Source organism: Elephas maximus, chromosome 24 (genome assembly GCF_024166365.1).
Source record: "Elephas maximus indicus isolate mEleMax1 chromosome 24, mEleMax1 primary haplotype, whole genome shotgun sequence".
Taxonomy (NCBI): Eukaryota; Metazoa; Chordata; class Mammalia; order Proboscidea; family Elephantidae; genus Elephas; species Elephas maximus.
In genome coordinates this window covers 37,550,859-37,572,940 of record NC_064842.1, presented here as the reverse complement: position 1 = coordinate 37,572,940, position 22,082 = coordinate 37,550,859, and the positions used below count along the sequence as shown (strand labels likewise).

Below are 22,082 nucleotides of genomic sequence, written 5' to 3'. Positions count from 1 at the left end.
CTCCCTTTAAGGAAGAACTATTTAGTGACTGATGAGAAAGAAAAAACACAATTGCAGCAGAGTGGGTAGATGTGATCAATCACCACTCATCTGTACAAGATCAAGTATGAAACTAAATATGAGGCCCTTATTTTGAGAGGCTGTATTGAAAGGAAGAGAGACATGGTCCGTGCAGTTCTTCAGAGGTCCACCATCCTGCTCCTCCATAAATCATCAATGCTGCCAATGTCAGAGAAGGAAAACAAAAACCTGACCAACTATAGGCTTAGCAAGACAGGTGTTATATCACCAATGAAAGGTGCTCCATTACCTGTTGGGGCCTTGGTGTTGACTTTCTTGCTCTCCTGGCTCCCCTTCTGGGCCCACACGTTAACCATGTACTCTACACCTGGCCTCAGGTCCGTCAGCACCGTGCTGCTCTGATCCTTCCCCACTGGAACCTCCTTGGTCTCTCCGTCAGCAGAGGTGTAGCGCACCATGTAGCTGTCAATGACAGCCTGCACTGGGTCCCAGGAGATGGTGGCCGTGTTTTCCGTCACCTGGTCCATCACCAGGTTTTTGGGGCTGTCAATGTCTGAAAGAAAAATTTTGATCAACAAACACTATCAATAGGCATCAAAGAGTCAGATCTTTTGTCCATTTCACTGGGGATGAGACCATTTCCTGTTTCTGTGGTTTTCCCCATCTCATATGTTGTTGTTGGTATTCAGTTGCTTCATGGACAGAGACCTTGTCTCCACAGCTGGGCTCCTGAATCCTCAAGGAGGCACCACAGGCAAGGTGAATGAGCACTTGATTCAGATTCAGAAGAACTAGTTCTAGACCCATCCCGGACAAGCAGAGCACAGGAGCCCTTGGCTGGAGTAGGGGACCAGGATCTAGTCTCAGCTCTGCTGTCAGTCAATTGTGGCCTTGGACAACTCAGCTACTTCTAGCTGGGCCTCAGTTTCCTCATCTGTAAAATGTGCAGCTTAGGTTTTGATGCCATAATATTCCATGAATATTCCATCAATCTAATGCTATAAAATATTAGCTAACTTTGTGACCTCAATAGAAATCACTTCTCTGCTTTTGAGATTTCTCATTTAAAAAATGGGATATTGATTCCTGTTCTACCCATCTCAAGACAAATTCCTCTGAGGACCAAGTAAATGAGGAAAAAGCCTTCATCGATTGCTGATGGAATGTAAGATGGTACAGCTATTTTAGAAAACAGTTTTGTAGTTCCTCAAAACATTAAGCACGGAGTTACAATAAAACCCTGCAAGTCCACTCCTTAGGTGGATACTCAAGAGAAATGAAAACATGTCCACATAAGAATTTGCACACAAATATTCATAGTAGCTTTATTCATGACAGCTAAAAAGTGGAAACAATACAAAAGTCTGTCAACTTATGAATGAATAAATAAAATGTGGTATATCCATACAATAAAATATTATTGGGCAATAAAAAGGAAGAAAGTACTGATACACACTACAACATGGGTGAACCTTGAAGATAGAATGCTGGGGGAAAGAAGCCCATCACAAAAGGCCACATGCTCTATGAATCCATTTTTTATGAAATGTGCAGAATTGGCAAATCTATAGAGACAGAAAGTAGTGGGTTCCCAGGGGCTGAGGCAATGGACACTAATGGGCATGAGATTTCTTTTTGGGGTGATGAAAACATTCTAAAATTAGTGGTGATGGTTATACAACTGTCAATATGCTAAAACGACTGAATTGTACATTTTTAAGTAGGTAAATTATATCATAATAAAACTGTTATAAAAAATGAGGAAACAGATATTAAAGAGCTTGTCATGGACTGAATTATGTCTCCCAAATTTGGCTGGGCCATGATTCCCAGTACTGTGAGATCTTCCTATATGTTTTAAATCCTGCCTGTTTGATGTTAATGAGGGAGGATGGGCCGCACTTGTGTTTGTGAGGCAGGACTCAGTCCACAAAATTGAATTGTGTCTTCAGGCAATCTCTTGAGATATAAAAGAAAAACTCAAACAGAGAGATAGAGGGACCTCGTATCACCAAGAAAGCACTGCCGGGAGCAGAGCGCGTCCTTTGGACCTGAGGTCCCTGCACAGAGAAGCTCCTAGTCTGGGGGAAGATTGATGAGAAGGCAACAGAGAGAAAAAGCCTTTCCTTGGAGCTGACACCCTGAATTTGGACTTTTAGCCCACTTTACTGTGAGAAGATAAACTCTTCGTTAAAGCCACCCACCTGTGGTATTTCTGTTACAGCAGCACTAGATAACTAAGACAAAGCTTTAAAAATCATTAACTGTTTTTATATATAAGTACAAAGTTAGAATCCTCAGTACTGGGCACACAGATGGTATCCAAGAGAGGATTTACTCACTACGAAGACAATAACCTTTATTTGTTCTAAAGAGTTCACAGCAAAAGGCATTTCTCTAACTACTTAGCTCACAGATCCTAACACACATGGTTTCCATATATTTCCTCCCTTTAAAGAAGAACGTTTTAGTGACTGATGACAAAGAAAATACACAACTGCAGCAGAGTAGGTAGATGTGATCAGTCACCATTCATCTTTACAAGACCAAGTATGAGGCCTAATATGAGGTCCTTATTTTGAGAGGCTGTATTGAAAGGAAGAGAGACATGGTGTGTGCAGTTCTTCAGAGGTCCACCATCCGGCTCCTCCATAAATCATCAAAGCTGCCAATGTCAGTGAACAAAAACAAAAACCTGACCAACCGTAGGCTAAGCGTGAGAGACAGGTGTTATATCACCAATGAAAGGTGCTCCATTACCTGTTGGGGCTTCGGTGTTGGCTTTCTTGCTCTCCTGGCTCCCCTTCTGGGCCCACACCTTAACCGTGTACTCCACACCTGGCCTCAGGCCCGTCAGCACCTTGCTGCTCTGATCCTTCCCCACTGGAACCTCCTTGGTCTCTCCGTCAGCAGAGGTGTAGCGCACCATGTAGCTGTCAATGACGGCCTGCACTGGGTCCCAGGAGATGGTGGCCGTGTTCTCTGTCACCTGGTCCATCACTAGGTTTTTAGGGCTGTCAATGTCTGAAAGGAAAATGTTGATCAATAACACTGTCAAAAGGCACCAAAGAGTCAGATCTTTTGTTCGTTTCACTGGGGGTGAGACATTTCCTGTTCCTGTGGTTTTCCTCATCCCATATACTGTTGGCATTCAGTTACTTCATGGACAGAGACCTTGTCTCCACAGCTGGGCTCCTGAATCCTCAAGGAGGCACCACAGGCAAGGTGAATGAGCACTTGATTCAGATTCAGAAGAACTAGTTCTAGACCCATCCCGGACAAGCAGAGCACAGGAGCCCTTGGCTGGAGTAGGGGACCAGGATCTAGTCTCAGCTCTGCTGTCAGTCAATTGTGGCCTTGGACAACTCAGCTACTTCTAGCTGGGCCTCAGTTTCCTCATCTGTAAAATGTGCAGCTTAGGTTTTGATGCCATAATATTCCATGAATATTCCATCAATCTAATGCTATAAAATATTAGCTAACTTTGTGACCTCAATAGAAATCACTTCTCCGCTTTTGAGATTTCTCATTTAAAAAATGGGATATTGATTCCTGTTCTACCCATCTCAAGACAAATTCCTCTGAGGACCAAGTAAATGAGGAAAAAGACCTCATCCATTGCTGATGGAATGTAAAGTGGTACAGCTATTTTAGAAAACAGTCTGGTAGTTCCTCAAAACATTAAGTCAATTACAATTACATTACATAAAACCCTGCAAGTCCACTCCTTAGGTGGACACTCAAGAGAAATGAAAACATGTCCACATAAGAATTTGCACACAAATATTCATAGTAGCTTTATTCATGACAGCTAAAAAGTGGAAACAATACAAAAGTCTGTCAACTTATGAATGAATAAATAAAATGTGGTATATCCATACAATATCATTTGGCGATAAAAAGGAAGAAAGTACTGAACCTTGAAAATAGTATGCTAAAGGAAAGAAGCCAAGCAAAAAGGGCCATATGCTCTATGATTCCATTTTTTATGAAATGTGCAGAATTGGCAAATCTATGGAGTCAGAAAGCAGTGGGTGTCCAGGGGCTGGGGCCATGGCCACTAACGGGTATTAGATTTCTTTTTAGGGTGAAGAAAATGTTGTAAAATTAGTGGTGATGGTTACACAACTCTGTCAATATGCTAAAACCACTGAATTGCACATTTTTGTATGTAAATTATATCTCAGTAAACTTATTAAAAATGAGGAAACAGATATGAAAGAGCTTTAAAAATTATGTATATTAAGTACATAATTAAGTAATTAAGTACAAAGTTAGAATCCTCAATACTCGCCACAGAGAAGGTATCCAAGAGAGGATTTACTCACTGAGAAGACAACCTTTATTTGTTCTAAAGAGTTCACAGCAAAAGGCATTTCTCTATTTAGCTCACCGAATCTAACATACATGGTTTCCATATATTTTCTCCCTTCACAGAAGAACCATTTAGTGACTGATGACAAAGAAAATACACAATTGCAGCAGAGTGGGTAGATGTGATCAATCACCATTCATCTTTACAAAACCAAGTATGAAGCCCAATATGAGGCCCTTATTTTGAGAGACTGTACTGAAGGGAAGAGAGAGGTGGTGTGTGCAGTTCTTCAGAGGTCCACCATCCAGCTCCTCCATAAATCATCAACGCTGCCAATGTCAGAGAAGGAAAACAAAAACTCGACCAACCATAGGCTTAGCAAGACAGGTGTTATATCACCAATGAAAGGTGCTCCATTACCTGTTGGGGCCTTGGTGTTGACTTTCTTGCTCTCCTGGCTCCCCTTCTGGGCCCACACATTAACCATGTACTCCACACCTGGCCTCAGGTCCGTCAGCACCGTGCTGCTCTGATCCTTCCCCACTGGAACCTCCTTGGTCTCTCCGTCAGCAGAGGTGTAGCGCACCATGTACCTGTCAATGACGGCCTGCACTGGGTCCCAGGAGACAGTGGCCGTGTTCTCTGTCACTTGGTCAGTCACCAGGTTTTTGGGGCTGTCAATGTCTGAAAAGAAATTGCTGATCAATTAACACTGTCAATAGACATCAAAGAAATAGATCTTGTGTCCACTTCACTGGGAGTGAGAGCATTTCTTGTTCTTGTGGTTTTCACATCTCATATGCTGTTGTTGGCTGTCAGTTGTTTCATGGACAGTGACCTTGTCTCCACTGCTAGGCTCTTGGATCCTCAAGGAGGCAACACAGGAGAGAAGAATGAGGACTAGATCCAGAGTCAGAAGAGCTAATTCTAGTTCCAGCCCAGAGAGGTTGAGCAGAGGGGCAGGAAGAGCCCTGGGCTGGGCCCAGGGGGCCAGGGATCTACTCCCAGCTCTGCTGTCAGCCAGCTGTGACCCCGGATAACTCAGCTGAGTTTCTTATCTGTAAAATGGAGTTGTTAATAGTTACTGTATATATCTCCCTGGCTTGCTCTGAAAACCAAGACAAAAATGTCACATGAAAAGGTGCTTTGATAATCTTAAAGTATTATACTGTTTACAGAGCTGAATCCACATGTGGGTTTGAATATTCAATTCACAATTCAAGGTATCATCAAGTGCAAATTAGCCTCTCTGCCTCAATTTCCTCCACAGCCAGGAAAAAAAAAAGAGGGGGAGTGAGATAATAGTACGTGTCATATTCTGTAGACTTGTATTACACGAGTTAATAACACGAAAAGTCCTTAGAACAGACAGTTTCAGGCACGGAATAGATGCTCAATGACCATAGCCCATATTATTAATTATATCATTTTTGTGGTTTTTATATAAATGCAAGAGATTTTGCTCCTCCACACCATGCATATAGAAGGTACTCAAAACGTATTCACAAAGAAAATAACACTTCTTTGTTCCACATAGTTCACGTAAAAGTCATTTCCCTGAAGTAATTTGTTCATAGATTCTATCAAATACGTTAGATGGTATGTTACAGTGGGACTATTCTTGTCTTGGTTTAGGATGTGATGCCACAAGAATTGGTCGACTGCATTACAACATGAGGGCCCACAACCAAGATAGGACCAACAGCTCTGTGACCCTTGGCTGACCAATGGCCTCTGGCTTATAATAGAGGTTGGAGAGGCCAAAGAGGTGGGACTTAAAGAGCTAGTTATGCACCGGTGGAACCCAAGCCTCAAATAAGTAGTTTCAATGGGATCACTTACAGAACTTTTTATATATACCCTGCAGCCATGAGTCTCAATTGGAGTAACTGGCAATGTCTGGAGACTTTTCGTTGCCACAACTGGGGGGATGCTACTGGCATCTAGTAGGTAAAGGCTCGGGATGCTGCTAAGCATCCTGTAATGCTCAGGATATCCCCCCCAACAAAGAACTATCTGACCCAAAATGTCAGTAGTACTGAGGTTGAGAAACCCTACCCTAGAGCTTGAGGAACATAGTGAGCAGGTATCTGGCAGCCGAAGATCCTAAGAGGTAAGAATATAGCTGATTGTTCTGATAAAAAGCAAAGGGAGGCTACAGCATTGCAAAAGACCTGCACAATCTAGTTGAGTGAGCAAAGGATGCATGAGCTTTCCCATGGACCAGATATGGGCCAAGCAAAGAAGAGTGACCTGGGGTTGTATTAGAAGCTGCCCAAGAGGATTACCTGCAGGGGTAAGGTGACCCCACCAGAAAAATGCTGGGGAGCAAGAGACTAGGAGAAAATATGCATTTGCCCACAGAATCACTACAATGAGATCCCAAGAGAGGTATCTCAAAAAACCCACAGAAATGCTCTATTACCAGGTCTCATCAGAGATCCAAGCCAGTCATGACTATCACAGTCAAGTAAAACTTTCCATGACCCCTTACCTCTCCTCCCTCCTGACCCCTTCCTCTCCGCCCTCCTGACCCCTACCTCTCCTCCCTCCTGACCCCTTCCTCTCCTCCCTCCTGACCCCTTCCTCTCCTCCCCCCTGACCCCTTCCTCTCCTCCTTCCTGACCCCTTCCTCTCTCCATTCCTGACCCCTTCCTCTCCCCACTCCTGACCCCTTCCTCTCCTCACTCCCAGCTTCATCAAAAATAAATGGGTCAGAACCTGCAGTTAGCAAGTGGGGAGAACAGGGTTTGAAGTACAAGAATGGAAATACAAGAAAAATCAACCACATCCCCCTTCCCACTGCAGGCAGTTCACCCTCAAGTCACCCAAGCTGATGAAGAGGAGAAGTTTTCACTTTAAATGAAATAGGTACTATTACACGGAAAAGGACATTTTAATTACTAAAATGACACATTTTTGTAAATAAAAGTGACTGGATATTTGCTTATTTTTAATTATTAAAATGTTATGATTTGTGCCTAAAATGTTCATCCAAAGGGCAGAAATCAAAACTAGCTCCATAGAAAGGGTTTAAATTTCCACAGATACATCCAAACTCCCTGAGGAACTGAATTACTGGGCTGAGGGCTGGGGACCATGGTCTCAGGGAACATCTAGCTCAACTGGCATAATGTAGTTTATAAAGAAAATGTTCTACACCCTACTTTGGTGAGTAGTGTCTGGGGTTTTAAAAGCTTGCAAGCAGCCATCTAAGACACTTCACTGGTCTCACCCCATGTGGAGCAAAAGTGAATGAAGCAAACCAAAGATACAAGGAAAAGATTAGTCCAAAGGACTAATGGACCACAACTACCACAGCTTCCACCAGACTGAGTTCAGCACAACCAGATGGTGCCTGGCTACCACCACTGACTGCCCTGACAGGGATCACAATAGAGGGTCCCAGACAGAGCTACAGAAAAATACAGAACAAAATTTTAACTCACAAAAAAAAAAAAAAAAAAAGACCAGACTTACTGGTCTGACAGAGACTGGAGAAATCCTAAGAGTATGGTCCCCAGACTCCTTTTTAACTCAGTACTGAAGTCACTCCTGAGGTTCACTGTTCAGTCAAAATTTGGACAGGCCCATAAAACAAAACGAGACTAAATGGGCACACCAGCCCAAGGGCAAGGACTAGGAGGCAGAGGAAACAGGAAAGCTGGTAATGGGGAGCCCAAGATCAAGAATGCGAGAGCATTGACATGTCATGGGGGTGGCAACCAATGTCACAAAATAATATGTGTATTAATTGTTTAATGAGAAACTAACTTGCTCTGTAAACCCTCATCTAAAATACCATTTAAAAAAATACATATAGAGAGATGAATGAAAAGCAACATTAAAAAATGTGGGGGGGGGGGCGGATTTAAACAGACAAGTAGAAAAAATATGGAAGTTTTGGAATCTCAACTCACCAGCCTGCCTCCTTCGGCATATGGTTACTAGTACTCTACTCACATGCACCCCTTATCAAGGTGAACCATTTCGTGTGTTAATAACAAAGAAGGTGCAGGCAGAGAAAAGCGGGGGACTACAAGCAATAATCATCGATCTTTAAAGACCAAAGCTTGGAGACCACAATATGAGGTACTCATTTTAAGAGAAGCCATTAACACTAAGTGAGGGGTGTACAATTTATGGAGGGACGCCAACCTGCTCTTCCATAAAATCTCCCTTTCTCCCAAGGTCAGAGAAGGAACACCAGTATAGACAAACCACAAGCCTAGCAATGACATATGATAATGTGTGCTCCAGTACCTGTTGGGGCCTTGGTGTCTGCTTTCTTGCTCTCCTGGCTCCCCTTCTGGGCCCACACGTACACCTGGTACTCCATGCCTGGCCTCAGGCCTATCAGCTCCGTGCTGCTCTGATCCTTCCCCACGGGAACCTCTTTGGTCTCTCCATCAGCAGAGATGTAGCGCACTAAGTACTTGTCAATGGCAGCCTGCACTGGGTCCCAGGAGATGGTGGCCGTGTTCTCTGTCACCTGGTCCATCACCAGATTTTGGGGGCTGTCGATTTCTTTAAGAAAATGTTTGGAAATGCCTAAGTTTTAAAGGTGTGGAAAATACACCCACACCCCATGATCATGACCTTCACGTTCCAGAGCTTTCTTAGCACAAGGCAATGATGCTCCCACTCTGGGTCTCCAACAGGAGTTGAGGGAACAAGTAGCCCCTGGTTCTCAGTTTCAAAAGCCTAATAGTTATATACTTGAGATAACTTCTTGGTTTCTAGCTCCCTAAAGTCTTGGAAGAATAGCGTCTCCTGAGCTGCATTATACACATCAAAACCACCACTTAACATCTGGCATAATGCTCAGTACCTAATTTATTTATCATTTTATCAAGGGCTACTTCACTGATGAGCATTTTAAAAATATTCTCAAACCTGCACACAGATATATATAGCAGCTTTAATCATAATTGGCAAAAATTGGAAGCTACTAAGATGTTCTTCAATAGATGAGTGGGTTAACAAACTGTGGTATGTCCATACAATGGAGTATTATTCAGCAATAAAATGAAATGAGTTATCAAGCCACAAAAAGATATGGAGAAGCCTTAAATGCATACCACAGTGGTTAAGCATTTGGCTGCTCACCAAAAGGTAGGCAGTTCAATCCACCAGCCACTCCTTGGAAACCCTATGGGGCAGTTCTACTCTGTCCTATAGGGTCGCTATGAGTCAGAATCGACTCAGCAGCAATGGGTTTATGGATGTGAAAGAAGTCACTCTGAAAGAGTTACATACTGTATGATTCCAACTATACAACATTCGGGAAAAGGTAAAACTATGGAGACAGTGGAAAGTCAGTGGTTGCCAGGGGCTCAGGGGGAGTGAAAGAGGGGTGAAAAGGTAAAGCACAGGCCATTTTAAGGGCAGTGAAACTATTCTGCATGATACTGTAATGGTAGGTGCATGACATTAAGCATTTGTCAAACCCCAAACTGTAAAACACAAAGAGTAAGTCCTAATGTAAACTATGAACTTAGGTTAAAAATAACATATCAGTATTGGCTCATCAATTGTAACAAATGTACCACACCAATGTAAGATGTTAATAATACGAGAAAAGATGTGCAGAGGGGATGGGGTGGGTTATGGGTACTCTTTGTGCTGTCTGCACAAATTTTCAGTAAACCTAAAACTCCTCTAAAAATAAAATATTAAAAAATACTATCACAAGCAGTGGAATAACCAGATCCTTTAAAAGTCTTTGCTGAGTCTAATAAGAATATGGCTACCACACAACGTTACTTCTCCCTTCTGGTGGGCTGGGTTGCTTGAGGAACAGCTCCTTGCTGTCAGGGAGGAGCAACCCCCTGTAATCCCCACTATAGCTCACTTTCTTTGGTCTTTATAAAGTTTCTCGGCTCAGACCACATCCTGTGATACTATGCATACCCAAACCCACAGGCTCAAAATTCAATTCCAATTTACCCTCCCTTAGTGACTAAGACAGTTACCCATTCCTCTCTTGTTACCTGTTGGGGCCTTGGTGTCGGCTTTTTTGCTCTCCTGGCTCCCCTTCTGGGCCCACACATACACCTTGTACTCTATGCCTGGCCTCAGGCTCGTCAGCTCCGTGCTGCTCTGATCCTTCCCCACGGGAACCTCCTTAGTCTCTCCGTCTTCAGAGATGTAGCGCACTACGTACTTGTCAATGGCAGCCTGCACTGGGTCCCAGGAGATGGTGACCGTGTTCTCTGTCACCTGGTCCATCACCAGATTTTTAGGGCTGTCAATTTCTTTAAGAGAGAGATAAAAGAAGAGTGGAGCATTACCAATGCCTAGTTCCTGAAAGGAGTCCCTGGGTGGTATAAAGGGTTTACAAGCTCAACTACTAAACAAAATGTTGGAGATTTGAATCCACCCAGAGGCATCTTGGAAGAAAGGTCTGGCAATCTACTTCTGAAAAATCAGCTATTGAAAAACCCTATGAAGCAGTTCTATTTTGACACACATGGGGTCACTGTGAGTCTCAACCAACTCATGGCAGCTTGTATGGTAGAATTCTAAAAGGACAGTATATACACAGCCCAAGCAATGACTTCAACAAATCTCAGAGTCTGCTAGGTGCCAACGATTGGAATAACTTAAGAATTTAATTAAGCAAGTGATCTAAAATTCCATAAATGAGCTAATAGCATTTAATGAGAAATAAGATTTTCAGACAAAGCCAACGTTTAGCCTCATCTCTATAAACTTTTCCCACCAGTTGCCTTTGGATAACAGGATTTGGTCTTCATATACAAATTTCTCCTTTTCCCTGGGTTTATATAATACAATCTTTCAGCTCCTGACTCCTTGCCCCCAAAGCAATTATATTTTAATAAATTTCTGCATCTGCTGTAATGTGTTCTTTGGGAAGAAAAATATCCTGGGAGTAGAAGCTGTCAGTTCTCTCCATATAAAACATTACGTCTGTGGCCAGGAAACCAAGAAGCTGTTCAATTGATGGTATTTGAGGTCTGGGCTGATCAAAATAATCATACTAATAGAACCTGTCTGGCTTTCTATGTGATTATACTGGGTTAGACCTGGGCTTCATCACTTCCTGGTTGGTGACTTTAGATAAGCGATATAATTTAAGTCTTGGCTCTACAAAAAGGAAAATATCGGTATCTGCCTCCTAGGTTATGGTGAATAGTAAATGAGAAATTACATAGTAGATGCTTAAATATGAGCTATTTGTAATGATTAATGTCATTTGAGGCAGGAAATACCATTTTCTCCTTGAAATGTAAACCCATAAACCCAGTGCCAATTCCGTAAACCCATAGAGAGTCAGAAATTCAAGCGTTTGGGCGTGTGATTACTGTTGCTATTGTGATTAGTATGTTTTATTGTTCTGTTTCAAAAACCTCCTCCACAAAAGGCTGAGCCTTCTGCTATAGCAATTGCATTTCAGACCTACCCGCTGTCGCTTGCCAAGCATGGCCGCGTGGCTGCCCCAGCTTAGCGGAATGCACAGCCAGGTTTGGTAACTCGCCTTAAGGGGCACAGCTATTCAGAATGCACGACAGACATCTGACATACCGGACAAAACAATTCAGCTCCTGGGACTCTGCTGGTGTTACGGATTAGATTTTGTCCCCTAAAATATGTATTAAAGTTTTGGTTCCTAAGCCTGGGGGTGTGATCCTGTTTGGGTTTTTCTTTAGTTACCATATTTTTATGCAAAAAACACGTGACTTCTGCATTTGTCTGCTGGACGCACCCTCCCCCTCCCCCACCCCCATCAGGCACCCTCACAAGTGCCACCATGCCAATCCTCTTCCAAATGTTGCTGTTAAAAAAAAAAGAGAATAGTATAGGGCGCTTACGAAAATACCTCACAGGAGGAGGGTGCAGCCAGCAAACAAACACAGAAGGTATGTTATTTGTGTAAAAATACGATATTTCATAAGGTCATACCGGAGTAGGGTGGGTCCTAAACCTAATGACTTTGGAGTTATGAAATAGCAGGACTGACACAGAGACACACGGGGGGAATACAAATGTCACGTGAGGACATGTCTACAAGAAAAGGAACACCAAGGTTGGCTGGCAGACACCAGAAACTAGGAAACAGAAGGAATTGACATGGCCGAGACCTTGTTTTGGACTTTTAGCTTCCAGAACTGTGAGAAAATATATTTCTGTTCTTTAAAGGGACCTATTTGTGGTATTTCTGTTACGGAAGCACTAGGTAATTAAGACAGCTGCCTTTAACACCCCAGCCCCATTTTTCACTACTGCACCTCGTCACCACCCATCCACCATAAAGACCACTGAACATTCCCCAACCTGTCACATTGTCACACCTCAGCATATGCGTATGCTGCTCCCCATGCTGACTCCCACCTACCCTCCAAGGCTCTGTTCAGATGTCACCCCTCTGGATGTCCCGCTACAACTCCTCTCCCAATCCCAGTCTAAAGTAGGTACGCTTTGCAGGTTCCCATGGCACCAGGGATATTTTCCACTTAGGACATAACTTACTATACGTTATCTTTTTACTTGTCTTCTCTACCCAGAGGGTTGTGAACTTCACATGGGCAAGTACTATGTCCTTCATTTTTATCCTCCCAGAGCCCAGCTCAGTGCCTGACACCCCCAGCAATATCACCACCCAGGTGCTCCCCATATGCTGGGGGGCTTACACCACCCCCACCTAAGAATAGAATGTTCCTCTCCGTTCCAACTTCCTCTGTCTTAAAGAGATGGACCCACAGGCCCTTTCTCTTTGCAACACTTACTATCATATTAAACAGAAAAAAAAATTTTTTTTTTTAATCATATTAAACAGAAAGCTGTGTGTAATTTAAACTAGAGTTGGCAATCTATGGCCAATGGAACAAATCTCACCCACTGCCTGCCTTTTTTTTTTTTAAAGAAAAAATAATATGTATTTGCAATGTAAACAAAGTCTCATTGCTGGTTCGGGACAGGTGTGTGTGTGTGTGTGTGCGCGCACGCGCGCATGTATAGAGTCACAAATTTTCTTTCGTAAGATCATAAAGCCACCCTCTAGGCATATCCTCACTTACACAAATTGATGTGTCTTTCTGGGTTTTTATTTAAAAATAAAAAAGAGAAAGAGCCATGTAGAGCATGGGAGCTTGTTGTCTACTTTCTCAGCTGTGGCAACAATTTACTCCGCTGCCGTAGAGAATCCCTGAAAACAGCTCCTGTGAGGGAAGATGCGGTGGGGGTAGTTTCCGTGCCCTCGCTCACATGCTGAGTCCTGGCTCCCTCAGGGACACCCACCCAGGCCCAGAGGCAGTCCTAACACCTGCTAGAGCCGAGGTTGGAGAAGGAAGAAAGTGGAGGAGGATAAGGGAATCTGTGGCTTTGTTCTGTGGATACTCAGGGTGGGGTTGGGTGGACAGAGCCTCACAGCCCTTCCACTTGTCCTAAGGGGCCTCCCTGCATCCTCACTCTATCTGCCTGTGCCCAGAGATGGAAATGGGTGCCAGTTTCCTGGTAGTAGAAGGCATGGGCAAGATGAGAGCAGTGTAGGCGTCCACGGGAACAAGGGGCTGAGAGTGGCAGCAGGATCAAAGCAATGGCCAGGGGAAGGGGACGGAACTTGGGAGACAAGGCTGAGCCCCCACCTACCTAAGCTTTCCCTGGCCACCAGGCCTCCACTTCAAGTTGCAAACAGATGGAAAGAAAAAGAGACACAAGCAGTGGGTGGAGTATATAAAAGGGCCCAGGTCCCCCTAGAAGCTGAGCCCAAGAACTAATGCTACTGCTTGGCAGTCCCCCCGGCCCTACTCCCACCAGGGCAGGGCCCCACCTTCCACCTGGGGAGTGGAAGGGCAGTAGGGAGAACACAGAATGCGAAACCTACACAACCCACGCAGCCCACCAATCAACTGCAGCCCTCATCGCAGGCAAATCCAGTGCCAAGTGGGGTGCACCGAGGCTGAGAGATGTGGGCACGACTGGTGTCCAACGCCTGGAGAGCAGTGAGCCACCCCACCCCTTCCAGAAGGGCCCGCCATGGAAATGAAGACTTCACACATGAGCAAAATTCATCTGGTCAAGATCAGCACGGGTTTTGTCTTGCCCATTATGAAAAAATATATACATCAATCGTTACTTTTTGAAACAGAAAAACAAAACTGAGAACGTTTCTCTTTCTCGCAGGATCAAGAGATAAAATACTGGTTTATACAATCTACTGTTGCTACCTGTTCTAGGGACCCTAGAAATAACACTTTTTGCTAAAAAAAAGAAAAATCAGAAGAGCTTGAACACTCTCTGCACTCCAGGGAGCTTGAATTTACCTGCCAAAAGTAAAAAGGAAACTCAGGTCCACGGATATGACTTTAAAAAATCACCAAGTTGGCCATCAGCAGAAAGGAGTGTCCTAGGGAAGGACGACACCCTGCTGAGCCCCCAAAGCCATGTGCCTGGAAGTTGAGGGCCTCTCCAGAAAGTCCTGTGGAGGAAGGCCTTACCTGTGTGCTCTGCCCCCCAACAGGATGGTGAGTGAAGCTCAGTCACTTATCAGCCTGGGCTTCTGGGCACAAGTGACATCTGTGGGTTCCTCAGGCCAGAGTCAGGAGGCTTGGGCCCTCCCAGCTGGCCCTGTGGAGGGCTGGGGAGGTGCCCTGTGGCCCAGCGACCTCTGCATCTGGTCTCACGTGGAGCATGTTGAATGGGAACAGGTTGTGGTTGGTAGGCGTGGAGAAGTGGAGCGTCTCACCAGGTGTGTGATTGTCACATGGGTTGCTTAGCCTCAGGGTGTCCTCAAAGTTCTGCAGCTGCATCATGAAGTTGACGCTGGGCAAAATGCAGGACTTTTTCCTTTTGATGAAGTCATAGGCATTGCTGAGTGACAGGTTCATCTTCTGCATCAGGGAGGCCACGAAGAACATCACGCAGCAGCTCATGCCTCCCACGCAGTGCACCAGAATGCCAAGCTTCTTGGAGGGGCCCTGTCAATGAAGCCGATGGCCTTGGGGAAGAACTGGGAGAGGTCCTGGCTCCAGTGGTCAGAAATGGGATCTGCTTGTAGGTAAAGTCACCACTGTGCTTAGAGACATTGGGCAGGTTGGGCCTGACATTGAGGATGTACTTGACGCAGTACTTGTCAAGCATGTCCTGGTTGGTGGAGTCCTTTGCTCAGCCAAGGTAGAGGTAGGGCAGAATCTGGATGGGGAAGGCCAGCTGGCTGAATGGCACAGGGCTGCCTTCTGACTTGGTGGCCCTGCTGGGCAGCTCTTGGTCTCACATGCCATCTGAGCAGTCAGAGCTGATGTGCAGACCCCCTAGGTCTAGCATTGAGGTGGGTGGCGAACCACTGGGTAAGGAAGAGCTGTCCACAAGCTGTCCACATTGGTCTCCAAGTGCTTGGAGTACTGTGTCTGGAACTTGCTGAACCACCTTGGAGGTAGTAGTCTTGGCAGTCGTGGTCACTAAGCTTCTGCAGGAGTAGGCTGGGCACAGAGGTGGGAGCACTGGGCTCGGGCTGCCACTCGGCAGTGGTCTGTTGGTAGAGCAGCGCTGCGGCTGCCTTGTACCATGTAATAAAGCGCTCCTTGTCAGCACGCTTCTGGATGGTGGAGAGGATGGGCAGATTGCCCCTGGGCAGGTGGTGCAGCATAAGGCCGGGGATGGCCAGGTGGATGGCCCTCTCGATCTGCGAGTACTCAAAGAGCTCATGCAACCGGCAGTCAAGCAGCAGCAACGCACCACCGCACGCCTCCAGCTCCTCCTGCAGCCACTCCATGCTCTTACAAGGCATGGCTCCCGCTCCCATCACCACACCTCCCCCGGTGCCAGCGTCTCCCCTGGTGCCTGTGCCTGACCCAGACCTGCACTGGGCTCGGACCCCACTCCAGTAGCTCCCACCCTACCGCTGCCACATCCCTTCCCCAGGCTAACATGTGCGCCTGCACTGGGGGGCCCTGAAGCTGCTTTTTCATGGGAAGTCTGGGCGGCCCAGGGCCAGGGATGGGCAGCCCTGCCCTGGGACAGTGCCCCGGTTGCCTGGGCTCCAGCCAAGTCTCCAGGCACATGTCTCCCACAGAGCTGCGAGACCACAGCCCTGGCCTCCCAGGCTGTCACTACCTGCTTTTGTAAATAAAGTTTTATTGGAACACAGTCACAACCTGTGAATTTACATATTGCTATGAGTCAAAGTTGACTCTATGGCAATGAGTGGTTTTTGGTTCTGAATCTCAGAGTTGAGTAGCTGCAACAGAACTTACAGCCTACAAAGACAAAAATATTTGCTATCTGACACTTTACAGAAAATTTATTGACCCTAATTTTGAACATGGAATCCCTGGTGGTGTAGTGGTTAAGAGCTATGACTGCTAACCAAAAGGCCGGCAGTTCAAATCCACCAGACTCTCCTTGGCAATCCTATATGGGGCAGTTCTACTCTGTCCTATAGGGTTTCTATGAGTTGGAATTGACTGGACGGCAACGGGTTTTGTTTTGTTTTGTTAATTTAGAACATATCTAGGCCTCATCATCCTTACTGTCTCCTTCTTCTCCCTTCTCCTGGAGGATAGGTCAGCTCTAAGGCCCACGTACATCTAGGAGACTGTGTACCATAAAATATTTCAAGAGCCAAATGTTGATTAATATTCTCATAAACAATCATTGCTATTGGTTCAGTGGTTAAGTGCTCAGCAGCTAACTGATAAGTCGGTGGTTCAAACCCACCAGCCACTCTGTGGGAGAAAGATGTGGCAGTCCGTGCCTGTAAAACTTACAGCCTTGAAAACCCTATGGGGCAGTTCTACTCTGTCCTACAGGGTCGCTATGAGTCTGAATCAACTCAACGGCAGTTTTTTTTTTTTTTAAATCACTTCTGTACCACTCACTGTTCATTGGGCACTTTACATGAATTAACTCATGTAATCCTCACAATAACCCCATGAATAGACATTCTTAGATGTTCCATTTTACAGATAAGAAATTGAGGAACAGAGGTGAAGTGACTTGCCCAAAGCCACTCAGCTAGTCAATGGTAGATGTGGAATTAAACCATACTCCTAACAACTTATCCAACTGCTTCTCTAAGGGTATCTATTCTCCGTGACTGTCCAGAACATAGGCCCAAACAGTAAGGGAATTCTTTCCCTACAATTTCCTGTCAAATGTTTAGAACCTCAAGAGGGCTCCAGAATCAAGCTGCTCTGATTTAAGGGACAGTGCCAAAGGCAGAGGAAGGTTTAAGCAGAAAGAATGACCAAGCTATCCCTCAGCGCAGCCTCAGGACTCCCACAAGCCCAAGCTGAGTGGAGCAATGGGGTGAAGCATGGGGACCCTTACAGTTACTGAAACCTTAAAGGCGGACTCGGTATATTTGGTTAATGTTAACTCAGGATGCAGGCCATTTCCACCATTTGAAAGAGCTCCAGACAATATGCTAAGTGCCAGTACAGCCACTGCAAACTGAGATAAGCATTCAAATTCACTGTCAGCCGAAAGTTTCGAGTTTTCATGTCCAAAAATTAAAATTGGAAAGTAGTACTCTACTCTGAGGGGGTTGCATATGGAATTCAAACCCAAATAAGAATGACCATCCTTAATGAATAAAAAGGCTCGTCTCTTTGGTTTGAGATCAAAAAAGAAAATTCAAAATTATGAAATTAAAAATTGCTTTTGCAACCCTCTCTCCTACCCCCTACAAGGAAACAAAGAGCTGATATCTCCTGATTCAAAATCAACCTTCTCCCAGCCATGAGGAAACCAGATTTTGCTCTGGTTCTTCCATTACCTGTGAGCGCCTTGGTGTTGCCTTTCTTGCTCTCCTGGTTGCCCCTCTCAGCCCAAACATGAACTTCATACGCCTCTCCTGGCTTCAGTCCTGTCAGCATGGTGCTGCTCTGGTCCTTGTGCACCACCATCTCCTTGGCCTCCCCATCAGGAGAGGTGTAGCGCACCACGTACTTGTCTATGACGGCCTGCACGGGGTCCCAGGAGACTGCCGCTGTGTCTTCTGTCACTCGATTTGTGACCACATTGGTTGGACCATCAATTTCTTCATAAAAATACATGAGAAAGAAAAATTAGACGACACATGAATGTTTATAGCAGCTTTGTTCCTAACTGCCCCCAAATTGGAAGCAACCAAGATGCTCTTCAATAGGTGAATGGATAAACAAACTGTGGCACCTCAATACAATGGACTATTATTCAGCAATGGAAAGAAATGAGCTCTCAAGCTACAAAAAGGCATGGAGGAAACTTAAATGTATACTGCTAAGTCAAAGAAGCCAGTCTGAAAAAGCTACATACTATATGGTTCCAAGTGTATGCTATTCTGGAAAAGCAAAACTTCAGAGACTCTAAAGAGAACAGCGGTTGCCAGGGATTCTAGGGAAGTGGAGAAGGAGTGAGTAGGTGGAACACAAGGCATTTTAAGGGCAGTGAAACTACCCCGTATGACACTGTAATAGTAGATACATGGCATTATACATTTGTCAAAACCAACAGAACTGTACAACACAATGAGTAAAACCTAATGTGAACCAAGGGCTTTAGTTAATAATCATGTATCAATATCCACCACTCATCTGTCAGTTTGTCAAACAGTGGTGCCTTGCTGTGATGCTGGAAGCATTGCCACTGGTATTTCAAATATCAGCAGGATCATCGATGGAGGACAGGTTTCAGCGGAGCTACCAGACTAAGATAGACTAGGAAGAAGGACCTGGCAGTCTACTTCTGAAAAAATTAGACACTGAAAACCTTATGAATACCAGCAGAACATTGTCTGATATGGTGCTGGAAGATCAGCCCCTCTGGTGGAAGGCACTCAAAATATGATTGGGAAAGTGCTGCCTCCTCAGAGCAGAGTTGACCTTAATGACATGGATGGAGTTAAGCTTTCAGAACCTTCATTTGCTGATGTGGCATGACTCAAGATAAGAAGAAACAGCTGCAAACATCCACTAATTATCAGAACATGGAATGTATGAAGTATGAATCTAGGAAAATCGGAAGTCGTCAAAAATTAAATGGAACACATAAACATCGATACCCTAGGCATTAGTGAGCTGAAATGGGCTGGTATTGGCCATTTTAAATAGAGCAATCATATGGTCTACTATGTCAAGAATGACAAATTGAAGAAGAATGGCATCACATTCATTGTCACAAAGAACATTTCAAGCTCTATCCTGAAGTTCAGTGCTGTCAGTGATCAGATAACATCTATATACCTACAAGGAAGACCAGTTAATACGATTATTATTCAAATTTACGCACCAACCACTAATGCCAAATATGAAAAATTGAAGATTTTTACCAACTTCTGCAGTCTGAAATGCATCAAACATGCAATCAGGATGCATTGATAATTACAGGTGATTGGAATGCAAAAGTTGGAAACAAGAAGAAGGATCTGTAGCTGGAAAATATGGCCTTGGTGATAAAAACGATACTGGAGATCACATGATAGAATTTTGCAAGACGAATGACTTTTTCATTGCAAATACCTTTTTTCAAAAACATAAATGGTGACTATACAAGTGGATCTCCCCAGATGGATTACACAGGAATCAAATCGACTATATCTGGAAAGAGTTGATGGAGAAGCTCAATATCATCAGTTAGAACAAGGCCAGGAGCCGACTGCAGAACAAACCATCAATTGCTTATATGCAAGTTCAAGTTGATGCCAAAGAAAATTAAAATAAATACATGAGAACCAAAGTATGATCTTGAGTATAGCCTACCTGAATTTAGAAACCATCTCAAAAACAGATTTGACACATTGAATAGTAATGACCAAAAACCATGCAAGATGCAGAATGGCATCAACCACATCACACATAAAGAAAGCAAAAGATCATTAAAAAGACAAGAAAGAAAGAAAAGATCAAAATCGGTGTCAAAAGACTCTGAAAGTTACTCTTGAACATAAAGTAGCTAAAGCGAAAGGAAGAAACGAAGAAGTAAAAGAGCTGAACAAGATTTCAAAGGGTGGCTGAAGAAGACAAAGTAAAGTATTATAATGAAATATGTAAAGACCTGGAGTTAGAAAACCAAAAGGGAAGAACGTGCTCAGCGTTTCTCAGGCTGAAGGAATTGCAGAAAAAATTCAAACCTCGAGTTGCAATACTGAAGAATTCTATGGACAAAATACTGAATGATGTGGGAGGCATCAAAGGAAGATGGAAGGAATGCACAGTCATTGTACCAAAAAGAATTGGTCAGTGTTCAACTATTTCAGGAGGTAGCATATGATCAAGAACAGAGGGTACTGAAGGAAGAATTTCTAGCTCCACTGAAGGCACTGGTGAAAAAATAAGACTCCAGGAATTCACGGAATACCAATTGAGACATTTCAACAAACAGATGCAATGCTGGAGGTGCTCACTCATCTATGCCAAGAAATTTGGAAGACAGCTGCCTGGCCAACTGACTGGAAGAGATCCATATTTGTGCCCATTCCAAAGAAAGGTGATACAACAGACTGTAGAAATTATCGAACAATATCATTAATAACACATGCAAGTAAAATTTTGCTGCAGATAATTCAAAAACGGTTGCAGCAGTACACCAATAGGTAACTGCCAAAAATTCAAGCCAGATTCAGAAAAGGACATGGAATGAGGGATATCGTTGCTGACATCGGATGGATCCTGGCTGAAAGCAGAGAATACCAGAAAGATGTTTATCTGGGTTTTATTGACTATGCAAAGGCATTCAACTGTGTGGATCCTAACAAATTATGGATAACTTTGCAAAGAACAGCAATTCCAGAAGACTTAATTGTACTTATACAGGACCTGTTCATAGACCAACAGGGACTCATTCAAACAGCAATGGGATGCTGCATGGTTTAACATCAGGAAAGGTGGGAGTAGGGGTTGTATCTTTTCACCATATTTATTCAGTCTGTATGCTGAGCACATAATTTAAGAAGCTGGACTATATGAAGAAGAATGCAGCATCAGAATTGGAGGAAGACTCATTAACAACCTGTGACGTGCAGATGACACAACTTTGCTTGCTGAAAGTGCAGAGGAGTTGAAGCACTTACTGATGAAGATCAAAGACTACAGCCTTCAGTATGGAAGAAACTGAATATAAAGAAACCAAAATTCTCACAACTAGACCAATAAGCAGCATCATGATATACGGAGAAACTACTGAAGTTGTCAAGGATTTCATTTTACTTGGACCCACGGTCAATGCCCATGGAAGCAGAAGTCAAGGAATCAAATGAAGTATTGCACTGGGCAAGTCTGTGGCAAAAGATCTCTTTAAAGTGTTAACAAGCAAAGATGTCACTCTGAGGACTAAGGCAGGCCTGACTCAAGCTATGGTATTTTCAGTCACCTCATATGCATGTCAAAGCCGGACAATGAATAAGGAAGTCCAAAGAAAAATTGATGCCTCTGAATTGTGGTGTTGGCGAAGAATATTGACTATACCACGGACTGCCAGAAGAACAAACAAATCTGTCTTGGAAGAAGTACAGCCAGAATGTTCCACAGAAGCAATGATGGCGAGACTTTGTCTCATACACTTTGGACATGTTATCAGGAGGGACCAGTCCCTGGAGAAGGACATCATGCTTGGTAAAGTAGAGGGTCAATAAAAAGAGGAAGACCCTTAATGATATGGATTGACACAGTGGCTGCAGCAACGGGCTCAAATACAGCAATGATTGTGAAGATGGCACAGGATTGTGAAAATGTATGTTGGTTTGCTATGATTTGGGACCTACTCAATGGCACCTAACAACAATAACAATGTATCAATATAGGCTCAT

General features: G+C 44.1%; 1 protein-coding gene and 1 pseudogene across 5 annotated transcripts in view; both read right to left on the bottom strand.

Moving 5' to 3' along the window:
• Positions 1-22,082, bottom strand: part of TNN (tenascin N) — a 125,609-nt gene that overhangs the window by 38,283 nt on the left and 65,244 nt on the right. Inside the window, exons 7-12 of one of the 5 annotated variants that reach the window (XM_049868524.1) lie at positions 18,075-18,338; positions 10,330-10,593; positions 8,600-8,863; positions 4,757-5,020; positions 2,782-3,045; positions 311-574 (exon numbers count right to left, since the gene is read on the bottom strand). In XM_049868524.1, coding sequence (XP_049724481.1) covers positions 311-574; positions 2,782-3,045; positions 4,757-5,020; positions 8,600-8,863; positions 10,330-10,593; positions 18,075-18,338 — 1,584 coding nt within the window. The remainder of the gene's footprint in view (positions 1-310; positions 575-2,781; positions 3,046-4,756; positions 5,021-8,599; positions 8,864-10,329; positions 10,594-18,074; positions 18,339-22,082) is intronic. The other 4 variants (XM_049868525.1, XM_049868526.1, XM_049868527.1 and 1 more) reach the window with 4 other exon arrangements.
• LOC126066662 (dual specificity protein phosphatase 7-like) lies at positions 14,887-16,118 on the bottom strand (annotated as a pseudogene).